Source organism: Pelobates fuscus, chromosome 12, assembly GCF_036172605.1.
Source record: "Pelobates fuscus isolate aPelFus1 chromosome 12, aPelFus1.pri, whole genome shotgun sequence".
NCBI lineage: Eukaryota > Metazoa > Chordata > Amphibia > Anura > Pelobatidae > Pelobates > Pelobates fuscus.
In genome coordinates, this window is record NC_086328.1 from 101,839,828 (window position 1) to 101,864,609 (window position 24,782).

The 24,782-nt window shown below is 39.9% G+C and overlaps 1 protein-coding gene across 6 annotated transcripts in view; it reads left to right on the forward strand.

Annotated features, from left to right (window-relative positions):
* Positions 1 to 24,782, forward strand: part of SOX6 (SRY-box transcription factor 6) — a 380,567-nt gene that overhangs the window by 262,170 nt on the left and 93,615 nt on the right. For all 6 annotated transcript variants that reach the window (XM_063437585.1, XM_063437584.1, XM_063437583.1 and 3 more), the window contains one exon: positions 22,629 to 22,749. In XM_063437585.1, coding sequence (XP_063293655.1) covers positions 22,629 to 22,749 — 121 coding nt within the window. The remainder of the gene's footprint in view (positions 1 to 22,628; positions 22,750 to 24,782) is intronic.

A 24,782-nucleotide genomic window follows, 5' to 3' on the forward strand; every position in this document is an offset into this window, starting at 1 on the left:
GTTTGGAGAAGATTGCTTGAGAGTATCTAGGGGATGGTTTGAAACCTGCCCTGTTTTAGCAGGTCGTGCACATGCCTAATGCCCTTTGAGCAGGAATTTCAGGAATTGTCATTGAGTTGCCATCTGGGCAGTAGAGCCAGCTACCCATGAGGGGAGGCATGCTGTAGGTCTCTCTATTCAGGAGCCATAGTGATAAAACAAGGGGGTGAGGATAGAGTGCCCACAACCGAAATAAACAAGAAACCATCTTGAAAGTACCACAGAGAGAGCACAGCAACAGCTCCTGGCCCTGGCAGGAAGGATCACTCGAACAGTCCAATCATATTTTAAATTTTTATTTTTTTTTCAGAACAAATGTTCCCTTGCTAGAAAATAACATGGTGCTCAACCAAGTTACATCTAGGGGTACTCCGTTAAACTGCATAAAATATTAAATGGGTGAATCCTAGGTAGACTGGAGGAAGGGCATACAGTCCGAGTGTGGCCTGGGCAATGCTAGGCAGGGATTATTGTTACCAATCCCATGTGTACATGGTACACTAGGTCACCACGATACGTATTGCATTAGATCTAGTCATTGAGTATTTATTAACGTTATTCAGGTGTGTCTCTCTGATTTGGATTAGAAATGTCTTCCATTAAATGAAAATTCTTGTCTATTTCGATCAGTGGTCCTTAAGTTATGAAGGAACGTGATGACCAATCCGGTAAACACGTTTCAATATGCACTATTACAACTGGTATTTTTTGGAGGATGTAAGTGAAAGGATGAAGGCATTATCAAACCCATGAGTAATCTGGACAAGGTTTTCTATTGTCTGTCTCCTTTAATTTCACCTTCAATTAATTAGTAATTTATAATAGTGTCTGGCCCATTTGATTTCCATGTGCCCCCATTAGAATTATTATTTAAGGGTACGAGGGGGTAACTGTAAAGTTCTATGAATTTATCACAAACCCGTTGAGTCCTCGAGGCGGCGGATTGAACTGTTTGGAGATGAATTCTAGACCCAGTATCCAGATGCAAATGCTGAGAGGATCCAAACCGTGAGTCAGCAGCCGTAAAATCTATAGGAAAAGCTGACAGGACAAGTTTGCTCATTTCTTCATCATTTTTGTTATTCCCTATTGTCAGCTGCAAGAGCCCCATTTTCGTCTCGAGTTACATCCAGAAGGGGAAAGTCTCTTAGCCACGGGTGAGAGGGACATGTGTTAGAGTAAGCACTCCTTAGTGTGCTTCGTCACATAGTGAAACTGCGATTTTCTGACTTTTTCCAGCACAGTTTGTGCTTTTTCTCTGTTAACACTTTTCTTGCTATGTAAAAGCTCAGCACACATCTCGGTTTGGTCAGCGATGGGGTGTGACATCGCTTGTGGGGTCTGTATTCCATTCCTCGTGCTCCCTACACATATGCTGCAGACTCCCGACCTCTCCAAGAATGATCTCATGTAAAGTTATTTTGAAGGGCTGGACTCCCTTAAATAAAGTGTTATTGGGCATCTACCACTCGTATCACAGGAAGGCTATTCTAGGTATCTACTACCCTTTCTCTATCACTGCTAGCCAATAATGCTGCCACTGGAAGGCTATTCCAGGTATCTACTACCCTTTCTATATCACTGCTAGCCATTAATGCATCCACTGGAAGGTTATTTCAGGTATCTACTACCCTTTCTATATCACTGTTAGCCATTAATGCTTCCACTGGAAGGATATTCCAGATATCTACTACCTTTTCTATATCACTGTTAGCCATTACTGCTCTAACTGGAAGGTTATTCCAGGTATCTACTACAATTTCTATATCACTGTTAGCCTATATAGCTTCCACTGGAAGGCTGTTCCAGGAATTTACTACCCTTTCTATATTGCTGTTAGCCTTTACCGCTTCCACTGGAAGGCTATTACAGGTATCTACTACCCTTTCTATCCTATCCTATTAGCCTTTACAACTCCCACTGGAAGGCTGTTCCAGGTATTTACTACCCTTTCTATATCACTGTTAGCTTTTACCGCTTCCACTGGAAGATTATTCCAGGTATCTACTACCCTATCTTCATATGAGCATTTACTTGCATTCCTCTCTTATTTTCCACATTTTAATGAATACCTCCTGTTTGTTTGTTGTTTTCTTGTTTCTCTTTTTGTTTAAAATGTTTTCTTCTTCACTTTTTAACCCCTTAATGCATGCATTTGTTTACATCTGATCTCGAGCATCTACACGTCAGGGTGCTGAAGCCTATTTCAGGAATATGTTGTTATTAAGAGCACACCAAGCTCATCTCCTTCAGTGTCCTCCAAATGACTCATACCGTGCGTAGACATGACTAGCGATGGGTGGACGCAGTATGTCTTGTAACAAAGTGGTAATAAGTACCTCCATCTATATAACCCAGTATGGTAATGGCACTATGCAGCTACCAGTCCATTCGTTGCGCCAGAATTTCTCCAGTCATGCTCCAGATTGCAGCTAGTCCTGGTGATGTCTGGCAGAGCCAGTGCCGCGCTGTATCTTTAAAGGAAATGAATGGTTAAACGGAAAATAGTTGTATTCTTCCGATTCTTTGAGATAAAAGAAGCAGTGACCTCACTCATTAGCCTTTGATTTACTATATTGACACTTAGGTACAAATAATTCCGTTTAGTGGATTCTACTTCCCAGGGATCAATTTAATTAGTTATAAAATGTGACCGCTTGTCAGGAGTCAGAGGAAATGCTGACGTTAAATAAAGTCGCACGCAATTTAAACAATAAAGCTATCGATGGCTGGTTAAAAGTTAATGATGCACAAAAAATAGCTTAATAGAGACAACCGCAGCAATGAACGTGATGGAGGAAGAATTAAGCTAAGTGGGTGGGTGAAAGATTGTAATGGAAATTTGTTTCATAAAAAGAAATGTCTCCAGCCTTATCTGCCTGAGGAAGTGGCTCTGTGTCTGCGTGTATGTAACGTGTGCTTTGTAAATGTAACCTGTGTCTATGTGTATATATTATGCATCTTGTGTATGTAATGTGTGTCTACTTGTATATAATGTGTGTCTGCATGTATGTAATATACATTTATCTCAAGGTGTATGCACTGTGTGTCTGTCTCTGTATATATGCAATGTGCATCTATCTCTGTGTGCATGTCTCTGTGCGTATATAATGTGTATCTGTCTCTGCATGTATGTAATGTGTGTGTCTCTGTATGTTTGTAATTTGTATCTGTCTCTGTATGTGTATAATGTGTATCTGTCTCTGTATGTAAGTAATGTGTGTCAGTCTATGTGTTCATAATATGTATCTGTCTCGGTATGTATGTAATGTGAGTCTATCTCTGTATATATATGTGTATTTCTCTGTGTGTGTAATATGTCTACGTATATGCAATGTGTGTCTGTGTGTGAAATGTCTGTCCCTCTTTGTGTATGATGATTCTCTGTCTCTGTATTTATTTGTGTTTGTGTGTATGTAATGTGGGTGTATCTCTGTATGTATATAATGTATGTCTGTGTGTATGTAATATTTGTCTGTCTCTTTGTGTATGTAATATGCGTCTACCTTTGTATATAGTGTGTATCTGTCTCTGTATGTATATATGTTTCTATCTCTGTGTGTATGTAATATTTGTCTGTCCTTGTTTGTATATAATGTGTGTCTCTGTGTATGTAATGTGTGTGTGTGTCAGTGTGTATGCAATGTGTGTGTAGCAAGAGTCTGTGTGTATGTAACATGCATATGTGTGTATGTAATGTGTGTCTGTGTGTATGTAATGTTCCTGTGCATGATTGTGTATGTATTATGCTTGTATGTGCTCTGTGTATGTGTGTGTAATTTATGTGTATTCTGTGTGGATGTGCTATGTGCATTGATTGTGTAAGTGCTGTGTATATCTGTCTGCACAGTGTGTGTATATGTACACTGTATCTGTGTCTGTATGTATGTATTGTGTGTTTTTTGTATATAATTTGTGTATATGTGCTCTGTATATTTGTATAAGTGTGTACTTTGTATGTCTGTGAGTGTGTACGGTTTATGTCTGTGAGTGTGTACTGTCTATGTCTTTGAGTGTGTGTGTAGGTGTGTGTCTAAATATATGTGTCATCATGAATGCCTGAATGTTTTGGTACCATAAGAGAAAAGAATTGATATCATAGTTTATAATAGAAAAATTGAACATATTTAATCTGAATTAGGGCTGTCAATGCAGATGTTCTTATTAAAAGGAATATGTTGTAGCAATGCAGTAGAATAAACCTGTGCCACACGCTGTAACTGTGTATTATATTTCCATTTTTACAGAATAAACGGGTTATTGATGGACATTTGTTGCAATCTCTGCACCTTGCAATAATCTTTTTATCTACAGGATTGTATATAAAAAAAAAAAAAAAAAAAAAACTAAACGTGTTTGGAAAGTTGTAAGTAATTATTTTGTTACGTTGTTAGAACTGTCACAGACAGCGAAAAATAACAGGTTTTATTTTTTTTACCTGCCTCTTGTTTCCTTTGTGCAAACTCTGTTTTCGGGAAACTAGATGTCGTTTGCAAAACTCACGTGAGCTCAACAATATACACTATAGGGATGGAAACATTTCTTATTCTGTGCGAGATTAAAAGTGACAGAGACAAAACATTAATATCTTACATCCACATACAAAGAAACAAAAAAATAAATATTTGATGTTTCTTATAGGAAATCTTATGTTTTGTGTTTATTTTCTGTTTACAATTCTTTGTTTATGAACGTAGGTTAATTGTGTATCTGTATACTAGTAAGATTAAAATGTTTTTTTGCGTGTGCATTTTTTGTATGCACTCAACCGCAATATACAAACATTTATATACTATTAACTCCAACATAAAAAATAGTAATATTAGATTCTGAAAACACATGCATTTTTTTTTTAATAATTGAAAATGGATATAACATAAAAAGGGTTGATAATATTGCAGTTCAAAGCTGACTTTTTAATGCAGAGAGCAGCCTGGGGACAGCGATCCGTATGGAACAAAATCGTCTTTATCTTGTTCTGTGAAGCCTGAATCCACTGTTAATACAACAAAATATTTTGTACGTAGGTTAGAATTATATCCTGAGCAGAAAAGGGGTGGGCTGCGTAACTGAGCTCCCCATTTCTTCACGCGTCTAGTTTGCTTAATTAAAATGCATTAACGATACAATCCCATCCACACTGAATTCAAAAGAGAGGAGCAGTGAGAGGTGTTCGCTATTTTGATTTTATTTAGACAGCAAAGGGAAAAAAAGTGTAACATTTTAACACGTCAAACATTTGTCAATTCACACACAAGTGGAGAGCAGACGTTGTGTGTTCTCAATCCTTATAATGCTTGAAAATCAAGAATGATTTATATATATTCATTATCATATGGGAATCTTTGGATACATACAAAAAAAATCATTTATTGTGCTTGGTTGTTTCTAGCCGAGACACATTTATATGCGTATCTTTAAATTACAATGCCTATTTTAAAGTTTTTTTATTATTTAGATTCACTAGCTCTAAATTTTACCAAAAAAACATTTAAAAAAAAAATAGTTCTTAAATATTAAATTGCACTATGAAGTTTTCTGAAATGAATTCAGTAAGTGAGAGTGTTACGTAATCATTTAAAGGAAGAGTTTAGACACCATAACAACCTCACCGAAATTAAGTTGTTATGGTGGCCCGGAGTGTTCCTTCAAGGAATCATCACTCTGTTCTTTACAGACATGTTGAAATGTCACCTTGTCATCCCTAAATAATGATGCAAGATAAAGTTATGTTCTGTATTCTCTACTCCTGACTTAGATGTATAAAACAATATATAAATAAAATTGATACACGTATAAAAATATAAGTATAAATAAGTATAAAAAAAGGATAATAAATTAAAGTTAAAAATAATAACGTTTAAAGAACAAAGGTTAAATGTGCAGTGTAGAGAGAGCAAAAGGAATGATGTATATATACACAAACACCCAAACACAAATATTCAACATGACACATTATAGCATTGGGTAAAGCTCTTTAGTTGCAAACAGACATTTTCTCATACATTGTTTTAGCGAAATCGTTAGGAAGTAAATGCTGAGATAAAATAGATTTTAATTGACATATTTCTTTGTTGCAAAGCCTTTCTGTGTGTCAGCAAATGAATTGCACATGACTGTGAGCAATTCCCCATTCACTATGACGCAAAGCATGCTACTTATAGGGTAACACCATTATATTTCATTCTGAGTAAAAAGTCAGATAACAATAGAAAAATGGAATGAAAAAAGTAGGATGTGTATTCAAAAAAAAAAAATAATAAAAAAAAAAAATATATATATATATATATATATATATATATATATATATATATATATATATTGAGGCCTATCCTAAATTGGGGGCTTCTTCACTAAATAGTTTTGATGACAGACTGCAGTAGCCTGTAGTAAATTTGTCGACTGAAAATTTTAGTCAGATTTTAGTTGACTAAAAGTTTTGAGATTTAGTTGACTAAAACTAAAACAATTCAGATGACTAAAATACGACTTAAACTAAAAATGTTTTTTTTAGTCAAAAGACTATGACTAAAACTAAATTTAAATTTGTCACCAAAATTAACACTGCTCTCAGTTGGAGAGTTTTTCCAAACCATATATTTTGGTGTAAATTCTTCAAGTCAGTTTATAAATCACCCCAGCTGGTTTTGCCCCCCACTCTGTAATATATATATATACATTCAAATTTGATAAAGTAAGGCACGCTTGCATTAATGAACGGGACGTATTAACTACCGATAAGTAAACCTTTTTTAATCAGTCCAGCAGTTCTGGAAATATTTATAATTGAATATTATATATTAAACTTTCTGTCTGTGTGCACAGAATACAAAGTTTTACAAGCAAGTCCTGGTTGGCTGCATTCTATTTCAAACCATTAGTACATATACGTATCAGCACCTAACTGGTTCTGACATCATATATCTGAGCTGTAGGGATATCCTGCGTCATGTATTGATTGTAAAGCTCATTCCCAATGTGTGTGAATTATGGGTACTTGAAGAGTTCATCAAAACTTGTATATCATGGCAATCACATTCATCCATTGTCCCTGGTCTTTTAGAGGGCCCGTTTTACCATATTCTCTCCTCATTTTGACCTGCTTTGGGCACGAACATTATCAGAAAGCTGTTCCATTCTGTTTTGGGTCTTGTGACATCCCGCCCTTCAAACTGGACATGAGGGGAGCATCCCAAGGACAGGGCGGGAAATAAATTTATCCTAGCCACGGATCTCAAATTAGCCTTCCACAAACCGGCAAAGACCTTGGATTTAGACATTGCCCTGGGAAACATCTAGCTGAAAGCGTGTAAGTAGGGTCTCATCACAAAATTTCTTCTATATTACAGACAAACGTAACATTCCTAGAGAAAAAATAGTCACCACTCACCAACTGCAAACATTTAGGTTGAAACAGAAGTATGACAATATTTTTTATACATCAATGTTAAATTCTGAACAAGAACATAATGATTTATTTGTTGTTGTGCTGCAAAGAATTGTTATTATTCCATCAGTTATTTTTTTTTTTTGCCAACTTTTCCATGTTGACCCAGAAGTTGGCACCAACTCATGAAAACTCCCTGTTTAGTAAATAGATCTCGTAACGGCTTTTCTTACCCCGGAAAATATCCCTATGCCAAAAAAAATCCACCCATGACTAACGGTGTAAAATTGTGCAAATATAAGTAATATAAGTGAATAATCAATAAGCGACCAATCAATTAATCGTACATTCACTGGCTAGTTTGGAATACTTAAACCATGATAACATTTGAGGGTTTGGTTTCAGAAATGGCTTTATAAATTGATACATTGCACATAAAATATAGCTATCTCTATTAAAATGTAGACACAAATCTCTCAGATTTATCGATGATCCACGTTACCATTCAGGAAAATCAAGGCCACATTAAGGAAGTGGAAAATAGATTGGAAGAACTGCCACGGAGAGCAACGGAATTGCTATTAGTAAAGTATTTTAAGGTTTTAACGGCTGTCGTGTGTGTAGGCTTTTTTTTTTCCGAACGCTAGGCAAACTGTTTTGTCTTTGCATTGACTTTACATTGGCCGCAACCTACACAGAGGGGGCTGCTGGAAAAACAGAGGCTATTAATACGTGTTTCTCTGAGTAGGCCAGCCAGCAGTTAGAGAGGGGGCCTGTGTTTTCTTAGGGCTCAGATGGCATAGCGAAGCATTCAGCCTACGGCAAGAAAAAAGGCCTTTTTTTGTTTTCTGCCTACAAGGTCCGTGCATTCCCAAAGGGACACAATGAATGGGCATTTTGTCTGACACTCTTACAGAGACATTGAATTCTTGTTTTTTCATAATTATTCCTCGCCGTCACTGGATGTGCACATGACATTTGAGTGTGTTTTAAAGTCTTAACAGACTCATGTGCCTGCAATAAAGTAATTCGTAACAATCCAATCTTTCTATATACAACACAGGGCGGAGCGTTGTTGTCCTGAACTACAGCAGCTGGGAGGCAATTGTGAAAGCAACAGTTTAATTGAGCTAGGAAATGCAGGAAGAATTATACACTCAATGATCTCAATGAACTGAAACAATACCATTTGATTTACTTCCTCAGGCCGCATCCCGGTGCCGGTCTCTTTCAGATCCAAGTTTTAATGACTTTATCTCGTTCACCATAGCACCTTGGCTGAGTTGCAAAATGTAGGCCATAACAGCAAACCTGGATAAAAGGCAGAGGAATATTTTTTTACATTTTTATCTCCCGGTAATATGTTCAATAATCAAAGTGAAACCCAGAAAGTTATAAAAAAAAAAAACCAAAGACTCGCTCTAAATATTCTGCGCCATCGGCCGATTTTTAATGTTACACTTTTGAATCCTATTTGTTGGTATTGTATCTAACTCGGCAGTCTATACGCCTCATGCCCGTTAAAATTATTTCTAAAAGTGGTTAACAGCGTATTGCTGTGGTTCTGTGTTCAACGTCCGCGTTACCCAGGGTTGTAATACCACGGCGTGAATAAACGTACACGTTACGAGACTCTGAGACTCACTCAGTATGCAGAACGACTGTGTTAATCGTGACATGTTCAAAATCCGTACTTCTGAGTGAGTGCATTAAACTTAAAAAAGCCTGAAGTGCAAACTCTCAAATTGCGTGAGCCTGATCACCTCTTTGAGTTCCAAATATTCTCAGAGAGTACGGTTTGTTTATTAACTGAGCCCCACGCTGTGTTGGAATCAATTTAATCCAGCGCAAGTTTGAAGTCGAACATTCACAAGTATATCTGTATATCTTGGGTATACATCTTTGGATAATGATGTTGGCCCAACCATATTTCAGCGTTTGTTTATGTCTGTAATGGATTCCCCTCATTATGCATGCTGTTTGAGGCAATCCCCGTGGATTTAGCCAGTTTACTGCATTTTCTTTTTAATTTTATGCCAAACACAATGTATTAACTAGCAAACCCTGTACTGGCTCTGCATTTCCTCCAGTTTGCATTAGATCCCAAACAATATTTATTATCATTACAAATTACAACACAATATTTAATAAAGCTAATCAACGTCAAGAAGGCATTATAATACCACAACTTTTTTTAAGGCAGGTTATTTTAAACCATCTCTGTGCGATATGGTAAAAGATAAAGTAACTCTTTCCTGCCTTATTTCTAGGTGGTGGCCAATGAGGATAATAAAAATGAATATTTCATGATTTCAGGTTAATTTGTAAAAAAAAAAAAATGCACACTTTGCTACATTTTATTTTCAAAATGAAAAAAAAAAAAGCAGAATCATGCTGTTTAATAAGATATTTTAACCCCTTCGCCACAACCTGTGTCACTTAGATTGACATTTAAATTCTTGCAAAATAGGACAGTTCCATGCACAGATCAGGGGGTACTAGAAATAATTTAACTAAAGTATTAAGCAAGAATGATGTGATTTCATTTACTCATTAATCCACTGTAGGAATGTTAAATTATTAATGAGTGTAGTATTCTCTATGCCTCATGTTGGCTGGTCAGGAATAATTTGTGTAGAAGGACTGATATCCCTTTGTATAAAATTATAAAATGCTAAAGCCTTCCCTTGGATATTGACCAGCAAGCTGCACCTATTGGAATACACCCCCATTTAGGATAGAATGGGTTAATAATGCAATTACAACAATGACAGAGTTACTTTCTATAATAATTGTTTCTATACTGTAGGTTAAGTATGTCTTGTGGCATTGGGTCCCTTTAAATAGTGCTGGTTATAAGACCTGCATTTTGCAGGGCTGGGGTGTTAGCAGCCAGGAGCACAGGATGCAGCCATGAGCGAAAATCTCGAGAAATATGACATTCTTATAAATACTCGCTTCAGATTATGAAACAGGGATATTCACTAAACTCTGACTTGTTGTGAATTTAAACCCAAATGGCAAAATGATGGCAACATATATTGATCTAGAAAACTGTTCTGTCACAGTTTTGTAACTGTAACTGTTCTAGTCACAGTTTTGTAACTGTAACTGTTCTAGTCACAGTTTTGCTGTTTTAGTCCTTTTTTCCAGATTCCACTGGGCGTTATAAGTGTGAATAAGGTGTGAATAAGCTTTATTTGTTTCTAAATCACTGATGCATTTTAGAATTAGCACCAATCTTAATGGGACATGGGCTTTTGGAAGAATTCGTAGCGCATGTTGTTATCGTAGGGGCAGTTCCGTGCTGCGGAACACTGCTGTACCTTCCTTATCTATGATAAAAAAAATGCTAATTGTTATAGGCTGATTGAATGTTCAATTACTTCTGCATTTTTATTGAATCTGAGGTCGTATCATTACACTGACGGAGGAGACGCGGTTTGTGGTCTTCCAGTGCAGAAATGTAGGGACTCAAATAATGTTCAGCATTTTAGTGTATAGTATGTCACATCAAGGATTTGCATATAACAGCAGCTTTCTAGAGCATTCTAATCTAGACCTTTCAGTTAGAATATTTTCTAGGAGCCCCCACCACAGCCCAGTGGTTGGGGTTCAGAGTATCCATCTCTTAATTTGTGTCACAAGCATGAGAGTCAGGTCTAAATGATCTGGAATGGATCAGGGGCAGTTCGTTACCTTGTATATTGACTGGAATACTGAGTGGCTAATCTTAAGGTGAGCTGGGCACTTTGTATATTGACTGGAACAGTCAGTTGTTGGTCTGAGGGCAGCTGGGCACTTTGTATGCTGGCTGGAACACTGAGTTATGCGCATTTTGTACTTTTTCAACAATGACATAGGCCAATATAACAAGAAGTCGTCTATTCCTGATTTCTTCAGACAGCTCCAGCGTTGTGTCTTGTGTACGTTCTGTCTGTTTTAAGAGCTTGCTCTGTGTAGCAGCAATAATAGAATAAGTGGGTTTAACCACGTTTGTCTCAGTGAGACAGTCTGCTTTGTCAGAGATTGCTGCTACAACATAAACAAATGATGTGTTTGTAGGTCTTTCCAATGAAAGTCTATCTAACAGTGCAAAGATTGTGTTTCGGCAGCTGAAGATTAAATCTCCTACCTGTCAGTTAAAACAGGCATTTCCTGAGCCAGATAGAGCCTGGCTAGCAAGCCGCTAAAATCAACAGCTGGACAAAGATTCTTTGTTAGCGCTCGATAATTCCTGTGCACGTTGCCGGCCGTTTTGGGTTTCTTGATGCAATTTTCTGCAGCTAAGAACAGAGCGACTTGCAGTGCACAGTGTGCTGCAGTTTGTAGTAGAGTGATTCTAGTGCACGTTGTGCTGTAGTTGTAGTAGAGTGACTCGCAGTGTACACTGTGCTGCAGTTTGTAGTAGAGCGGCTCTAATGCACGTTGTGCTGTAGTTGTAGTAGGGTGATTTGCAGTTTACACTGTGCTGCAGTTTAGAGTAGAGCGGCTCTAATGCACGTTGTGCTGTTGTAGTTGTAGTAGAGTGACTTGCAGCGTACACTGTGCTGCAGTTTATAGTAGAACGACTTGCAGTGTACTTTGTGCTGCAGTTTGTAGTAGAACGACTTGCAGTGTACTTTGTGCTGCAGTTTGTAGTAGAACGACTTGCGGTGTACACTGTGCTGCAGTTTATAGTAGAACGACTTGCAGTGTACTTTGTGCTGCAGTTTGTGATAGAGCGACTTGCAGTGCAATTAAGGTCGCAAAACAGAATTTAATATCAGTTATAATTTGTGATCAGGTCACTGAAGAAAGGGTTAAGAAACATTGAAGTACATGATAAATTTACTGTACGTTACAAAATGATTTCTCCCTATTATGCTAAGCAAACATTTCATTAAATGACAAAGATGGCAGAACCAATCACGGTGAAACCCACATTTATTGGTACAGGCATCTTCTTGTAGCTGACAAAAGTGATATTAATAAGTTAAAGAAGGTTTGAGGTTTAACCCTTTATGTGCCAGTGGCTGAAGCCAGCTAAATCTGGGCTTAGATAGAATAACGGTCCATTTGGTCTCAGACAAGGACTGTACCACCTCTGACTGTTCAATGGAACCAACTCTGGGCAGGCGCTACTATTAAAGTGACACCCTAACTGTAACTATACACAGTGCTTTAGCAGAGTTTATGGAATATTTTCTGGCTTTCGTTATAAATGCAGAGCTCTGTGCCACCTACACAGACAGGTGACCAGCATTTCATTCCAAGGGTTGGCATTAACCAAAATAACTTGTAAAAGCAGAATAAAAGTCAGTCTAATTAGCTGGGAAATCTATTTTACTGTCTGTGAGCCTGGCGAGGATCAGCTTGGTAGCAACGTTGCATTTGGAAGCAAATAAACACCAACATGTCTCATTCAATCGCTGTATTTTTACCAGCAGATTTGTTAAAGAGCTGGCCTTAGTGGGTCTTGAACCACATGCTAATCTAAGGCACAAAACCTTTTTATAGGACAACGAGGGATGAATAAGTAACAATGTTCTGAATCATTAAAGTTACAGGTTTCACAAATGACTTCTTTTTTAACCCTTGCATGAATGGATCACTAAACAACGAGAAGCATTAAAGAGATTGTATCAGTCTTTATCAGAGATGATCTGTCGCAGTGTTATTCAGGAATGGTTTGCGGGACATGACAAATACATTTTTATTGTTTTGCTTTTGCCTCCAAATTCCCAAGTCTGATTGAGCATCCATGAGATGTTCTGGAACATGAGGATCCAACCTCACAACTTGCAGGACTTAAAAGATCTGCTGCTAATGTCTTGGTGCCAGATACCACATGACATGTTCAGAAGTCATGTGGAGTCCATACCTCAATGCATCAGAGCAGTTTTGGCAGCATTAGAGGGACCTACATGATATTAGGCAGGTGGCTTTAATGTTGGGGCTGATCAGTGTATCTATATCCTAACCCTTGGTATATATAGAGGCAGCATATATATCTATATTCTAACCTGTTTTGTCACCTGTTTGTAGCGACGCTGTTGTGCTAATACCTCTGTATACAGGTCGTGTTTAATTGTCAATGTGCTTGTGTTTGATTGATAAAGTCTCGTGTTCCATTGTCCTTGTCCTCAAACTGTACACATCTACGAGAGGGAAACACGGCCTAGTTCAGAAACTCATGGGTTAAATCCCTCATTCACAAGAGCCACATATTGCCTCTGTAATCTGTATCTTGTAGTATTTATGTTTAATGTCTAATTAAAACTGCCAACAAAGGAAATATCCCATCACTGCAAAGGCTACGACTGAACTTCGTAAAGACAGACAGTCGCAATCCGAAAATGTCCGTCGTTAGCCCCTAATTCCTTTCCTATTTGCAGGTAAATTGGTTAGGATGACAGCCACGGCCGTATATCTTCACTAGTCTTCAGGAAGCCCGAAATAATTGACTTGTTTCGTCTTGTGTGATGGCGCGATGGCCGCTCGCTGTGACGATTTGCATAATAGTCAGATTTCCACTCCTTTAGTGATAACTGTTTGTATCTGATTAAAATTAGGCTCTTTCACTTCTTTAGACTTTGCCAGAAGTTGCAAAAATTGAGATTTGCTGTTCCGCTTTAACCAAACAAATGTACACATGGGGATAACAATGTGCTGAGTTTATGCAGATTTTACAACACGAATCTGAATAAAATACCAACTAATAGATCCTTAAGGACTAATAAACACACATGATTTTTCCTTCGATGCACTTTAAAGTGATTCTAACATACTACTAGATCTTAACAATAATATTTAATTGACAACATTATGCATTTGTATGGTCTGGAAGCGGCGTAAAACAGGACACCTTTACTCTCACCTTCACAGAACATATTTTATTAAAGTCCAAGTAGGGAGATTGTTTTATTTCCGCAGAGGTTTTCTGAACACACAACAAGACAATTTAAATACACCTTGTTACTATCCATCATGTGCATTAAAATCATATTGCAACATCCATTCTTTTACATTCAGTAGCGTAAGGGATTCTTGAAATATTGGTGGATTTATCATTGTTGCTGTTACATTAAACCCTTACAGATATACTGGATGCTATATTAAAACTCCCAGTGATCGCTCCTTAGTGACCATTTGTTTGTCCACAACTTAATTTCATTCTAATATCATGCTTTATCAGTATAATAAAGTCTTGTAGCCCTTTCGTTCATTATTTTTTTTTTTTTACTTTGGGTGTTTTGTACAATTTATATATGTGTGTGCGTGTATGTGTGCGTGTGTGCGTGCGTGACCTGGCTCTCAATCGTCTTTCCAATTCATCCCAAACATGTTCAATTGGATTGAGGTCAGGGCTTTGTACAGGACACTGGAGTTCCTCCTCCCCAAACTCATCAAACCCTGTCTTCATGGACCTCAGTCTGTGCATGAGGACACATTCATGCTGGAACAGAAGAGAGCTTTACATCACTCAGAGTCCAGTGGCGCCATGCTTTACATCACTCAGAGTCCAGTGGCGCCATGCTTTACATCACTCAGAGTCCAGTGGCGCCATGCTTTATATCACTCAGAGTCCAGTGGTGCCATGCTTTACATCACTCAGAGTCCAGTGGCGCCATGCTTTATATCACTCAGAGTCCAGTGGCGCCATGCTTTACATCACTCAGAGTCCAGTGGCGCCATGCTTTACATCACTCAGAGTCCAGTGGCGCCATGCTTTATATCACTCAGAGTCCAGTGGGGCCATGCTTTACATCACTCAGAGTCCAGTGGCGGCATGCGCCATGCTTTACATCACTCAGAGTCCAGTGGCGCCATGCTTTACATCACTCAGAGTCCAGTGGCGGCATGCGCCATGCTTTACATCACTCAGAGTTCAGTGGCGCCATGCTTTATATCACTCAGAGTCCAGTAGCGGCATGCGCCATGCTTTACATCACTCAGAGTCCAGTGGCGGCATGCGCCATGCTTTACATCACTCAGAGTCCAGTGGCGCCATGCTTTACATCACTCAGAGTCCAGTGGCGCCATGCTTTACATCACTCGGAGTCCAGTGGCGCCATGCTTTATATCACTCAGAGTCCAGTGGCGCCATGCTTTAAATCACTCAGAGTCCAGTGGCGGCGTACTTTACATCACTCAGAGTCCAGTGGTGGCGTGCTTTACATCACTCAGAGTCCAATGGTGGTGTGCTTTACATCACTCAGAGTCCAGTGGTGGCGTGCTTTACATCACTCAGAGTCCAATGGTGGTGTGCTTTACATCACTCAGAGTCCAGTGGCGGCGTGCGCCATGCTTTACATCACTCAGAGTCCAGTGGCGCCATGCTTTACATCACTCAGAGTCCAGTGGCGCCATGCTTTACATCACTCGGAGTCCAGTGGCGCCATGCTTTATATCACTCAGAGTCCAGTGGCGCCATGCTTTAAATCACTCAGAGTCCAGTGGCGGCGTACTTTACATCACTCAGAGTCCAGTGGTGGCGTGCTTTACATCACTCAGAGTCCAATGGTGGTGTGCTTTACATCACTCAGAGTCCAGTGGCGGCGTGCGCCATGCTTTACATCACTCAGAGTCCAGTGGCGCCATGCTTTACATCACTCAGAGTCCAGTGGCGCCATGCTTTACATCACTCGGAGTCCAGTGGCGCCATGCTTTATATCACTCAGAGTCCAGTGGCGCCATGCTTTAAATCACTCAGAGTCCAGTGGCGGCGTGCTTTACATCACTCAGAGTCCAGTGGTGGCGTGCTTTACATCACTCAGAGTCCAATGGTGGTGTGCTTTACATCACTCAGAGTCCAGTGGTGGTGTGCTTTACATCACTCAGAGTCCAGTGGCGTCATGCTTTACATCACTCAGAGTCCAGTGGCGGCATGCTTTACATCACTCAGAGTCCAGTGGCGGCATGCTTTACATCACTCAGAGCCCAGTGGTGGTGTGCTTTACATCACTCAGAGTCCAGTGGCGTCATGCTTTACATCACTCAGAGTCCAATGGTGGTGTGCTTTACATCACTCAGAGTCCAGTGGCGGCGTGCTTTACATCACTCAGAGTCCAGTGGTGGTGTGCTTTACATCACTCAGAGTCCAGTGGCGTCATGCTTTACATCACTCGGAGTCCAGTGGCGCCATGCTTTATATCACTCAGAGTCCAGTGGCGCCATGCTTTAAATCACTCAGAGTCCAGTGGCGGCGTGCTTTACATCACTCAGAGTCCAGTGGTGGCTTGCTTTACATCACTCAGAGTCCAATGGTGGTGTGCTTTACATCACTCAGAGTCCAGTGGCGGCGTGCTTTACTTCACTTAGAGTTCAGTAATTTTATGCTTTACGTCACTCAGGATCCAGTGGCGTTGCGCTTTACATATGTTCAAAGTCCAGTGGCGGCGTGCTTTACATCACTCAGAGTCCAGTGGTGGTGTGCTTTACATCACTCAGAGTCCAGTGGCGTCATGCTTTACATCACTCAGAGTCCAGTGGCGGCATGCTTTACATCACTCAGAGTCCAGTGGCGGCGTGCTTTACATCACTCAGAGTCCAGTGGCGGCATGCTTTACATCACTCAGAGTCCAGTGGCATCATGCTTTACATCACTCATAGTCCAGTGGCGTCATGCTTTACATCACTCAGAGTCCAGTGGCGTCATGCTTTACATCACTCAGAGTCCAGTGGCGGCATGCTTTACATCACTCAGAGTCCAGTGGTGGTGTGCTTTACATCACTCAGAGTCCAGTGGCGGCGTGCTTTACATTTCTTTAGAGTCCAGTGGCGGCGTGCTTTACATTTCTTTAGAGTCCAGTAGCGGTGTGCTTTACATCACTCAGAGTCCAGTGGTGGCGTGCTTTACATCACTCAGAGTCCAGTGGTGGCGTGCTTTACATCACTCAGAGTCCAGTGGCGGTGTGCTTTACATCACTCAGAGTCCAGTGGTGGCGTGCTTTACATCACTCAGAGTCCAGTGGCGGTGTGCTTTACATCTCTTCAGAGTCCAATGCTGGTGTGCTTTACATTACTCAGAGTTTAGTGGCAGTGTGCTTTACTTCACTTAGAGTTCAGTAATGTTATGCTTTACGTCACTCAGGATCCAGTGGCGTTGCGCTTTACATATGTTCAAAGTCCAGTGGCGGTGTGCTTTACATTACTCAGAGTTTAGTGACGGCATACTTTACATCTCTTCAGAGTCCAGTGGTGGTGTGCTTTACATCACTCGGGGTCCAGTGGCAGCGTGCTTCACATCTCTTCAGAGTCTAGCGTGCTTTACATCTCTCCAGAATCCAGTGGAGGCATGCTTTATATCTCTCAGGGTCTAGTGGCGGCATGGTTTAAATCACTCAGAGTCCAGTGGTGGCATGGTTAAAATCCCTCAGAGTCCAGCAGTGACGGGATTTACATCACTAAGAGTCCCGTGGCAGCATGCTTTACATCACTCCAGAGTCCACTGATTTGTACATGCCAACTACAGGACTTGGTGCCCCCACTTGATGTGTTTATGTGTGGTCTATCACTCTGTCAGTATGTGAGGTCTATCACTCCGTGGCTGGGCCGTTGTTGTTTCTGCATGCTTTCATTTCACAATTATAGCAGGAACAGTTGACCGGGACAGATCTAGGGCAGACATTTCACAAATTGACTTGTGGCATCCAATGACATAGCCAAGTTTAAAGTCACTGAACTCTGCAGAAAGACCCACGGTACTGCCAATGTCTTTTAATGGAGATTTCATGGGCAATAGGCAAAGCTTAAACACCTGAATCTGTAATTAATGATGGTGTCCACATACTTTTGCCCATCAAGTGCATTTCCTTCTGATATGAATATATGTGATTGTTTGCATGGCCCAACTGAATAGCTCTTAAAGTAACCTTTCAGTTCTAATTTTTTTATATTGTACCAAAGAAAAAAAAGGGGTTATATGTGCACAACACACACACAGAATCACAAACAGAACACACAAACAAATACACCCACATAGAAACACACACATACTGTTAGCTATGCTTCATGAAAGGGAAGTCGCTCTCCCCTGTGTGACAGTGTGTTTGCATATTGGCACGTTGCAAAGTCTGTGCCAAACCTCTCACTGACTGACTGCTGCAGATGCTCTTTCTCAAGTATTCTGAGTAAAATCTTTAGTCCAAGTCTTTTGGGATAAACAATAGCACCTGTTCCTCACAAGATACCAGGCCAGTGAGGCCGTCCGTGTGTGTTTAATGAAGCTCTAGGGCAGATGGCAAAAAATGGCACCGTGTACATCTTAGCACCGAGGAGAGGGGAAGAGGGGGAAGTGTCTGTGCAACAATACGCTATTTTTACAGAGAAGCCGAGATAAAGTCTGAGTGTTTCTCTTGCATCTGCTGCTGTCTTGTTCTGTAGAAAGACCTGAAGAACATCCTGGCAATTAAAATTTCTGGGCATGTAGCCGAACCCCCCCCAAATAAAACCTTCCAGTCAGTCTTTGAAAGCAGGGGGCCGTTAGCTGTCATGTGCAGTTGTTGTGTTATTGTTGATACCGTTTTGTACACAATAAGACGGTCACTGAAAGATGAGGTCTTTTTTTAAACCTTGGAAATGTCTGAAGTCATCGCCCTTCTCTGTGTGTCTGTGATCGGCATTCTTCCTTAATTTCCCTCACAGCTGACAGGCATATTGGATGTACAAATAATTAAGTAACAATGACTTAATGTACGGTATAAAGCTCTGTGGCCGAAAATAACTACGCGACAGAATCGCCATTGATGTCTGAAGTACCTAGTCCCTTCTTCACGGTGGGATATAGCAATTCCTTGCCCGCTATGAAGATGAACTGATGGACTGAAGGTTCTGCCAACTTTAGATTAGATCAAGAATCTTCAAGTTTCTATGAGCCCAGCCACCCCAAACTCTCCCACTGAGTCCTTACTGATAGCGTGAGCAATGACTATATGTCGGTTTGTCTAGGTTACTGTGATGTACAATATTTTCTTTTAGGTGTATTTATACCTTTCAAAATATGTAATTCTAAGTTTTAAAAGTGAGAACTAGAGATGTCCCGAACAGTTCGCCGGGAACTGTTTGCCGGCAAACATAGCTTGTTCGCGGTCACCGCGGCGGGCGAACATATGCGATGTTCGGTCCGCCCCCTATTCGTCATGGAGGTGGGAGGGAGGGTCTGCTGCTGATTGGCTGGAATGTGTCTGCTGACTGTGAGGTACAGGGTCAAAGTTTACTCAATGATGAGGAATAGGGGGCGGACCGAACATCGCATATATTCACCCGCCGCGGCAACCGCGAACAAGCTATTCCCGGCGAACTGTTCGGGACATCTCTAATGAGAACCAAATTTCGATACATATTTCCAGTTTACTTGATGAGTGATTAGCCATTGTTACCCACGTGCTGGAGCGGTACCGACCACAATTCGCAGCCACAATGTTTCCGAGTCATCTTCTCTAGTTACAGGCCCCAAGTTATATTTGAAAACCTTCATATAAACCTAGTGGCTGTCTCAGCAGAAACAGACAAAAGCGCTGTACGAAGCAAATTCTCTTTCCGCCCCAGCAGCGCACCACTGATTGCGAGAACTTTTTTTTAATACTTTGATTTTCTGGAGAAATTAATTCAAGAAAATAGTGTAAAGTGTTTATTTTTTACCTGACCTTTTATCAACCTGCATCTTAAGAAGTCCCCACGAGAGTGGCTCAGTCGGTCAATTAAGGAGGTCGTACGGAGTAATATTGTTGTTATGCACTGACGATCACAGCTGAACGCAGATTGAAGGGATATTTGGCAGTATAGCAGGTCAAGTTGCTGCTCTGACCCCGAGCAATTTGTACAATTTACTCTTTTATGCTGTGCAGCTAAACGCCAGTATCCTGCCACCTGAAATCTGGATACATTCACGCCAATGAATACACTGATGTTCTCAAAATACAAATTCCTGCAAAATGGCTCTATTGGTCTAAATGATGTCTTTAAGCATAAAGCAAGAGAAGTCCTTTAAAAAGGCACCATAGGCAACTTAACCACTATAGTTCACATTATTATTGCAGCTTATTGTATTTTAACAGCTTGTTGTATTATGACAGCTCATTGTCTTAATACAGCTTGTTCTATAATTATAGCTCATTGTATTATTATAGCTTATTGTATTATTACAGCTTATTTTATAATTATAGCTCATGTTACTATTACAACTTGTTGTATTATAACAGTTCATTGTATTATTTATTACAGCTCATTGTATTATTACAGCTCAAGGTATTATTACAGTTAATTGTATTACTACTTTCCTTAATATATCACTGTTAGCCGTTACTTCTTCCACTGGAAGGCTGTTCCTGGTATCTACTACCCTTTCTATATCATTGTTCGCTTTTACTGCTTGCACTGGGAGGCTATTCCAGGTATCAACTAGCCTTTCTATATCACTGTTGGCTATTAATGCTTCCACTGGCAGTCTATTCCAGGTATCTATTACCCTTTCTATATCACTGTTGGCTATTACTGCTTCCACTGGACGTCTACTCCGGGTATCTACTACCCTTTCTATATCACTAATAGCTTTTTGTATCTACTACCCTTTCTATACCACTGCTCGTATTTAATGCCTCAAATAATAAAGAATGGTCCAGCACTCTCCAAAAATACCATAGTGTGTATGTATTGGTATCGTTTTTATTTTATGCTTGTTTATGTGTTTATAATATGGCACTCTGCTTTGCTCCACACATAGTGTGGATAGGGTAAGATTCGGAATTTGCATTCTGACATTTTATAGGCACCCAGACCACTTCAGCTCAATGAAGTGGTCTGGTTGCCAGGTCCCCCTAGTATTAACCCTGTAGCTGAAAACATAGCAGTTTCAGAGAAGGGTTAATTAACCATTTCTTTGCTTACCTGAATCCAGCGCCTGGCTCCCTCAGCACTGGTGACCGCTCCTCCTCCATCGACGTCAGCTCCCGGGTGAAGCCGAATGCGCAGGTCTGGGCGCACATGCGCATTTGGCTCCACTTGGGAGCTGACGTCGATGGAGGAGGAGCAGTCACCAGTGCTGAGGGAGCCAGGCGCTGGATTCAGGTGAGCAAAGAAATGGTTAATTAACCCTTTATTCGCCGCATAGGGTTCTATAGCGGTAGGAATACTTATTTGTATTCCTAACGCTATAGCGTTCCTTTAACTATTGCATATCTATGCAATTATTATGAGGGAAAACGATTCAAGCAAACCAAAAAGGCATGGAAATGAACCAATTAGAATACTGCAACATAGAAATGTTTTATATATATATATGTATATTGCATAACACCGATAGTACTGCTTCACAAAACAAGTGATACTATATAACCAATAAAGGGAAAACTGACTAGTGTCTATCTATTTATATAATAAATATTAAACATGCAATATATAAATATAGATTTTTACTGCCTCTTATGACTTATCATCACTGGATCTGTCAGTAAAATCAGCATTTATCACTGGATCCGTCAGTAAAATCAGCATTTATTGACTGTTCCCTAGCCATCAGTCACTTTATCCCCAACAATCATCTCTGAGTCACGGATTAAACAAAACAGTTTAGTGCATTGTCCGCTTCATGTGTTTAGCGATTTCACCATATAGCGCTTCGGAGTTCAGGATTTCAGATAAACTGCCATTCGTCCAAAATGCAGGCAGAACCCAATGCACTAGTCCAGGGGTAGGCAACCTTCGGCACTCCAGATGTTGTGGACTATATCTCCCATAATGCCCTTACACCCATAATGCTGACAAAGCATCATGGGAGGTGTAGTCCAAAACATCTGGAGTGCCGAAGGTTGCCTATGCCTGCGACTAGTCCAGGGGTAGGCAACCTTCGGCTCTACAAATGTTGTGGACTACATCTCCCTTGATGCTTTGCCAGCAATATGGCTGTAAAAGCATTATGGGAGATGTAGTCCAAAACATCGGTAGAGCCGAAGGTTGCCTACCCCTGGACTAGTCGAATAGCCACAGATGTTGAGGGAGATTTATTAAAGATATCAGAAAAGCATGGGAAACGTTCTTACAGTTTGGTAAAATGTCAGATGGAGTTTTATTTTTCATTGTTTTAGCGGAAATGTTTTAATTCAGTTTTTAAGTTTCTGCAACTCATTGCTTAGTGAATAACCACCAATAGCGGTGATGGATCCATTTTCTGACCTGCACAATATTTCAGCTAATAATAGTCTTTCTTCTCTTCTTTTGCCAGGTCCAGGGTCACATGCCTCCTCTCATGATCCCGATATTTCCTCACGACCAGCGGACGTTGGCCGCAGCCGCTGCAGCTCAGCAAAGTTTCCTTTTCCCCCCAGGACTAACATATAAACCAGGTAAGAGCCGAAATGGGAGAAAACCTGCTCGTTTTAACTTCAGATAAGAGAATATATTACACATTGCTGCTTTTATATACAATTCAAATAGTATTTAATCAGATTATATATGAATATATTAGCGCTGGCTACCTGCTCGTAGCATGACCCTGTCTGCTTAACTCACCTTTACATCCCAGTTATTGTGGTCTAAACCTTGCAAAGCTTTATGGGAAACGTGTAATGCTCCAGTACAAAATGAGGGGGGAACCACAAAATTGGCTGAGAGCTTATGCTTGTTTTTTTTCCCTTCTGTTTTTGAATGCATTTTAGGTAATGTTTATATAATGCATTAAAATAAGATGGTCAGCTAAAACGTAGTCCTTTTAATGAAATAATGGCGTTATGTTGTGATAAATAGATTGTGTGTAACAGAATTTGTAACAATTTTAGTCTCTTTAATCCTGGTAATATGAATTTAATATGATAATAACTGATTAGCTGCGCTCCTGCTGCAGAAGCGTCTGTCAGCTGTTAATTTCCTTTTTGGCACCAGATTCCCAAAAACCTCCCACTCGGACCACTCCCCCTTATTATACCTAGTTTTACCCCAAATTGTCTTATTATATCATCGTTGCGCATGTTTTCTCACCCTTAGAAATAATGAAACTACAATGCAGTGGGATTTAATGAACAAATGTGAAATTGGAAAAGTTTATTTCGTGAACAATATCACAATGGTCACCTCATTTTGAATTTACGATTGTAAGAAGTTCCCTAAAACAAGTTGTAGATTCACACAAAAAAAAAATATATATTTTAACCCCTTCGCTACCATTATTCCAACATGTTATTTTTTTTTTCTTTGCAAAATGAAATGCGTCCCATAAAAACCAACCTACCTTCACCTACCATCCTCTTGGATCTGGAATTGTTTTCCAGACAGCAGAAAAATATGTACATCTATATTGACAACATACTAAGTGAGTTTGAAGTAAAAAAAAAATAATACATTCTAGCAATTAGAAATGAGGACACAGTCAATGACACACATATTATGTAACCTGCTACTTACTAACACTATCTAGTCCACCCTTGTTCCCCCTCCCTCCACCCCCGCCTCCCTAAATATAGTAAAATCTGACCCATATTCCAGTCTGCTGCTTATGGCTCTGCCCCTCATCAGACGTTATGATCTCAGCCAATCACAATGCTTTCCCAGAGGAAAGCATTGAATTGTCTGAGATTGTCAATTCTGATTATCTCAGCCAAGGAGGCGGGCCGGGCCATTATTTTATCCATCTAGTAACAAGGATGAATGAAGACATGTAACATTAAAACGTGTAAATTTATATAATTGTATTTCTATAAATGAAGCTGCTGCTATGTTATGTTTACGTGCAGCGATGCATCCTAGAACGCCAATAAACATTATGCTAACATAAGTTCATGTCCGTTCATGTACTTTTATTTTAAAATGTTCTAAGTGACAATAGGTGCATCGTTGTATAGTTCGAACATTACATTATGTGTCTAACCACCGGACACCCAAACTGTTAATCATCAAAATTCTCTCTGAAAACCATAGCCAACATAATCAGCTAATTAGTGAGCATCTTGATGGAGGTTGTCCTGAGTAATTATTAGAAACAGTTATCAGAAATTAAAAAGAACTGATTGTTCATCCAGCGATTAACAGGCAAGTGTTAGTTGTTTGTATGGTGTTTGCGTTTCGATGGGTAGCAATCAGCCATTGAACAATACCCTTAAAACCTTGCACATAACCTAAGCCAGGATTATGTTAACCCCCTGAATGCCACAGGAGGGAATAATTATCCTTTGACCTTTGCCCTTAAAGAGTTAAATGTGGCAGTCTGCTTGGGAGATATGCAGATATTTATTCTGCTCTGTAGTATATCAGATCATTAGCATGAGAATTTTAGAATTAATCTGTCATGTCTGGTGGCTGTTAACTGAATGAATACTTAGAATAAAACTGCCATTTATATCGCACAATTAGGTAATTCGGTAGCTTTCCCACTATGACATCACAA